The 5,657-nt window shown below is 33.7% G+C and overlaps 1 protein-coding gene across 8 annotated transcripts in view; it reads left to right on the top strand.

Annotated features, from left to right (window-relative positions):
- LOC110038105 overlaps nucleotides 1-5,657 on the top strand; it is a 66,688-nt gene that overhangs the window by 34,146 nt on the left and 26,885 nt on the right. For all 8 annotated transcript variants that reach the window (XR_002295391.1, XR_002295390.1, XR_002295389.1 and 5 more), the window contains 3 exons: nucleotides 2,857-2,927; nucleotides 3,370-3,459; nucleotides 3,534-3,713. Coding sequence is in view for 5 of the 8 variants with exons in the window: in XM_020742872.1 (XP_020598531.1) it covers nucleotides 2,857-2,927; nucleotides 3,370-3,459; nucleotides 3,534-3,713 (341 nt within the window). In the remaining 3 variants the exon portion in view is untranslated. The remainder of the gene's footprint in view (nucleotides 1-2,856; nucleotides 2,928-3,369; nucleotides 3,460-3,533; nucleotides 3,714-5,657) is intronic.

Raw genomic sequence — 5,657 nt, 5'->3', positions numbered from 1 at the left:
TCTCTTCCTTAGCATAATAACAATCCATAGGACTTCGAGGTAGCTCGCCTAGCGCGATGTAAATCCTCACACTCCCTTTTTAGGCTCCTGTACAACCATGTTGTGCAGCGTAAGTCCTAACCCGCCTTAGGTTCTGAGGTTGTCGTGTGACACGACGTAAACCCTCTTATTTCTTTGGGCTATTTGCATAATCGAGTATTATGCATTCGTAAGTCCCAACTAATAAAATTGACAGGATTTAACATTCAAATAAAATCTTCTCTAAAACACAGCCACACAGTAGGATAGTTTGGGAGGTCACTGAGGTTTCTCCTCAGGATCTATGACATCCCCTACCTGTTCCTTCCTTTGGACTCGTGAAATAACTGTTCCTATTTGAACCACTCTCACTTGCTTTTTCCACGTCCTACCTTGAAAACCTAAACTTTAAATTCTTGAATACGAGAATCACTTATCATTATCGAGAGTTTTCTCAAGTGATTCCCGTTACTTGGGATGTAATTAACTTGGGATGTAATTAACTATAGGGGCTTGCCTTTATAGGGAACTTAGAACCCATGTAAAATAAACCCTATTTAATCTTTGTATTAGATAAGGGAACTTGTCGGTCATACATAAAAAGATTCGCAGACCAAACAGATGTCACAAATCTCTTAGTTTGCAGGATTGGGTCTATCGCCGAGGTCTACACTTATCTTTCGGGAGGGTGTAGTATTCGCGGTATCGGACACGATTATGCAAACTATTGGACTAATGAGATCCATTTGGTCTCATTTTTCAAAAATTAAAACATACTACTTTTAAAACTCAAACTATATATATTTTTTATACTTAAATTAAATTTCAAAAATTATTTTCATATACCATATTTTTCAAATAAATCTATTAAAAAGTTGACCGACAGTGCATAACTACTTTAAGCTTTGGATTCTCTGATTCCATCTTATGGTTGAAGACCGGCTACTTTATGCTATTGCCTTAATTAATATTCTGAACTCTTCCACCTTCAATAGAGTCCAAAGAATCAAAATCACTGTGTTTTCACCGCATTTTTTCAAAACTATTTTCATTGGATAAACCAAACTTCTATTGCATTTATTCTAAATGGTTGTAATTTCGATAGAAGGATCTATTTTGTCTTGAAACAAGTCACCATCCTCTCTAATCTCATAATCACTATCATGAATTTTCTACTAATTATTTGACTTATCATACATAGTTTTCTCCATCATGGTCATCACCACTACTCTCATTTATCTTTAATTCCTTTTCGTTACTGTTTTAGCTTACATTTCAACTGTCGTAGTGAAACCACTGAGAAGTTGTGTGAAATTTAAAATTTCAAGTCATTCAAAAACTATATGTACAATTTATCATTAGCATTCCCACATCTATTGCTTGATTTTTGAATCATCTCATTTAGGTAATATGTTCAAAATATTTTGTGTGAAATGCATCTTTGAAAAAAATGAAAGCCTTCCAAGATCTAGAGCATTATTCTTATGAAAATCCCAAAATAAAAAAAAAAAAAAACTGTCAATAAATCTATTGGCTCAAGAGACATGCTAAAGATGGACTGAAAAATTTTTCCACCTATTCTCCCTTCTAGATGCTCTCTTGCATTGTTTTTTCATATATCTCTTGCTGTCATCATTAACCTCTTTTTATACTTTGTATTACCCAATCATACAGAACCCAACCTTGCTCATGTAAAAAAAATGAACACATTACCTTCACAATAGATTTATGAGTTACCTTTCAGGTCAAATGCATTTTGTCTTCATTGTCGATCTCAGCATCCGATGGCAACAGGAAAGACATTTTTCTTCTCCGTCATTGTCCTCAATGTCCTTTGTTGATATGCTTTTTGGTCTCCACTTGAGATTGGACGTAACACCATCCATGAATGAGCACTTTTGCATATTTTTCGCTTTCGTTGCTCTCAGAATGACAAATACTGTCATTATACAATTTTTTTAGTTTCTCATCCAAATAAACAACGTTTTTATTAGTGATATTAAACTGGATCACTTTTAAGGAGATAAGGGATCAAATTGAGCTTCTCATGTAGTCTAGGACTAAAATGGTCATCAAAGGATCATTTTCCCCAGCAAAGATGGAATAGGCTGATCCGAGCAATAGAATTCATATTTTGTTGCCATAACTTAGTTTCTGTGCAATCCAGTACAGTTTTTTTTTCTTTCTTTTTTTTATCCCACTAAAACATTAGAAATTTTTGGATTGATCTACCTAGCAGAGAGCATAAAGATTTCTCGTACTTTCCAAAAAGGCTGAAGGGAGAGGTGAAAAAAAAAAATCTCGGGTTTATTTGAGAAGTTACCTGATCATTCTAAATGAAAGTTGAAGTGCTTCTATAAACAGTTGCCAGATCGAAGTTGGTTTTTTTGACTTAGAAGTGATAATGAGCGGTGATATTATAATTTATCTATTTTTTGTATTTTGAAGTCAATGAAGAGATTTTAATTTCACAATTCCAATGTACAACCATGGTATTATGACTGCTTTGCAACAAAGATGTTTATAATGCTTTACCTGTACTTCTTCTGTACGATTTGCTTGATTTACTGGCAGAAAGTCAGCACGGAGTTTAAATACCTTCCACTGAGGTCATTAACATAAAAGTGGAAACTATTAATTGGGGACTATTCTTAATTTCTTATGTATTGTGGTGATTCTATTTCAGGTAACTTGGTACTACCTCAGTTATCATGAATAAACTTATGCATGAATTTTATATGTCATGTTAAGTGCTTGATTTCGAGTCCTATTTTCTTTATTATGGTTTGAAATCATTCCTTTTTGCTTTGATTAGCTATTTTTCTAACATGACTGCAGTTGGTTTTCTTGCCAACGTTGGTGGCATTTATTCAGTTAGCATTGCAATTTTTCTCTACCTCCTAGTGCAGGTAAGTTTCTATTTCTCGACTGTTTACAGATTATTTCTAAGATTTTTTGTTAGTTGTCGTCATTTGCGTTATTATTGGCTGAAAAAATTGAAGTGAGACAGAAGTCCTGAAAGTCATGTTATATGTCATTTTCTTGAATTTACCAGGAAACTTCTGTTATAAATTGTAATCTTGTAGGTAGTTTTGCATGTTTTGATCATACCAAATTGAAACAATGACTGTCGCTGAAAAATGTTTTTAATTGACTGAATATGTTTTTACTTTCTGAACTTACATTCATTTGGCACTGCATCTACAAAATTCATTGAATGAGTTAAAATAAAGTTTTGGTTATCTTTGTATCTAACAGTTTACTGGTTTGTTAGGATCTTCTGCAGTACTTACTAGTCATATGTATTTTTTGTTCTTGCGGAAATAAGTTTTGACTATTATTCACTTGAAGTGTGAAGCCAGGATCAAGAAATTGCGTAATGAGGATAATCTCCTGAGAAAAATTAAGAGTCAAAGACGTGCCCAGTGTAACTGGGAGAAGGTAGTTGACTGTTATGAAAAGTATTAATCCAGAGCATGTTTGTGGTTCCTGATATTAACTATTGCTTTATCCAGTTAAGGAAATATGTCATATATACCTGGCATCCTAGCATCTTGAATGACAAGAACAGCAATAATAATCAGAACAGTCTGATGCTAAATTCTTGTTGTGGAGTTAGATCATTGCACAGGAAGCAACTGAGTAGAGGGGGCTCTCTACCTATTGACAAATTGTTTCTGAACTCTAATGAAGCGGTACTGAAATTCTTCACTTCCCTTTTTCATGTAATGTTGCATTGCTAAATAAAACACCTACTTGCAGTTCACTTTTATCTTTTAATTTGTTATTAATCTTTACTTTTGTCCTGTATTGTTCAACATAAACAAGCATGCAATTGACGTGTTAGTTCTATGTACAATTCAGTATTATCCATTTATTTTGGACCGGCAGATATTTTTTTTTGTTGAACAACTCAACAGTGCTTATATTAGTTAAATTAAAAACACTTAAAGAACAGGTGACGTCAGATCAAAATTTAGAATGTATCAGTGAAAGTCTTACCTCAATTAAAGAGTCTTGTATAGAGTTCTCTCATCTCCTCCACCTCCTTTTCTTATATAGCTTCTTGTTACGTTATATGCTTCTTTAAATATCTACTGAAAGGATTGTCTTTTAGTCAAGCTGTTTTATTTCATATCCTAATATCTTTTATGGTTATTTCACATATGTAAAATTAAGTTGACCTTCATTCGGATTTGACATGACCTTGCTTGTCTCATAAGCTATCTACTTTGTGATAAAGTGATATGAAATACATTGTGTAAAGTGATATGAAATGCATTTTGTATTCCTTATTGTGGGTTTTGGTAATTGAGCAGGATACTTTCATTGATATGAAAAAGGGGGTATAAATACAAATTACATGAATTACAACATAGAACAGACATAACGCTCATATAACCACCCAGAGATAAAAGGAAAGATAATGTAGGAAATACATAAAATAGGAAATAACCTGAAAGGAAATAAATTAATACTAATAACTTTTAATAAAGAGAAATTAACCTGAAAGAAAGTAAATCAATACTAATAACTTCTAACACTCTCCCTTAAGTTGAAGCATAGATGTCAATCATGTTAAACCTGAACTTGAAATCATTAAAGATAGGCCGAATAAGATTTTTTGTGAGAATATCTGATAGTTTGCCAATTGAGGGGACAAAAGGAACACAAATCTCCCTAGAATCGAATTTTTCCCGGGTATAGATAATCTCAACCTGTTTGGTATGTTCATGTTGGATTGGATTATATTTAGTATATCTTTAATTATTTTAACATTAATGATATCCTATGAATTGTGTTTTTATTTTGCATTTAGTAACTAGATCAAATCTATTGCGACGGCATAGTTTCTTAAATTTTTCATAATATTCTGTCTCATCATATGAATTTATGTTTCCTCTAATACAACATCAAACTTATTTTTATTCTCGGATCAAGAGCCTGTGCAAACTTTTTAGCCATTCAAATAAGAAAATTAGCCATCGGTACAATTCACATGGGGTCTCGAAGCAAGATCTAGTTAATTTTTTTTTTTTGGTTCGATCAAGAACCTATTAAAAACTTTAATATGAAAATCTAGTTATTAAATTTAACCTAAATGTTAGATAGGTGGCTAGGATAACTTACATGCAAATTAAACTGTGGAAATTCTTCTTCAACTTTCTTACTCATAACAGTCACACATTCAAATTCAATGGGCTCACGAATAACCTGGTCTCAGAATTTTACTTTTACAACCAGCCTAATATTAGAATAATCTTTTATGGCCCGATTGGTTGAGTAAATCTATATTTTTTTTGTAGGGATTTTAGAAAATTGTGTTTGGTATGGAGAATGACAAATACAATTTAAAATATGAATGAATTTAAAGTTTACACCTTAGTTCATTTTGACTGATTTTAGAATTCAACCGGATTTGAATTACACCATTCATGTAAAGTACTATAGCCAAGCCGCTGCCCCACACCCTCGCTCGCTGCTTGCCACCGCCGCTAGTCACCCTTTGCCCGCTGCACGCCAACCGTCGCCAACTGCCTATAGCAGACAACCCTCTGCCAACTTTTCCCCACCGCCAGCTGCTGACTCACCCGCCGCCAGCCTCGGGCTCTCACCGACTCCCTTCCGCTGCCAGACAC

This window comes from Phalaenopsis equestris, unplaced genomic scaffold (genome assembly GCF_001263595.1).
Source record: "Phalaenopsis equestris unplaced genomic scaffold, ASM126359v1 Scaffold231023, whole genome shotgun sequence".
Taxonomy (NCBI): Eukaryota; Viridiplantae; Streptophyta; class Magnoliopsida; order Asparagales; family Orchidaceae; genus Phalaenopsis; species Phalaenopsis equestris.
Note: the sequence above shows the minus strand (reverse complement) of the source record. Positions and strands in the feature narration are given on the sequence as shown.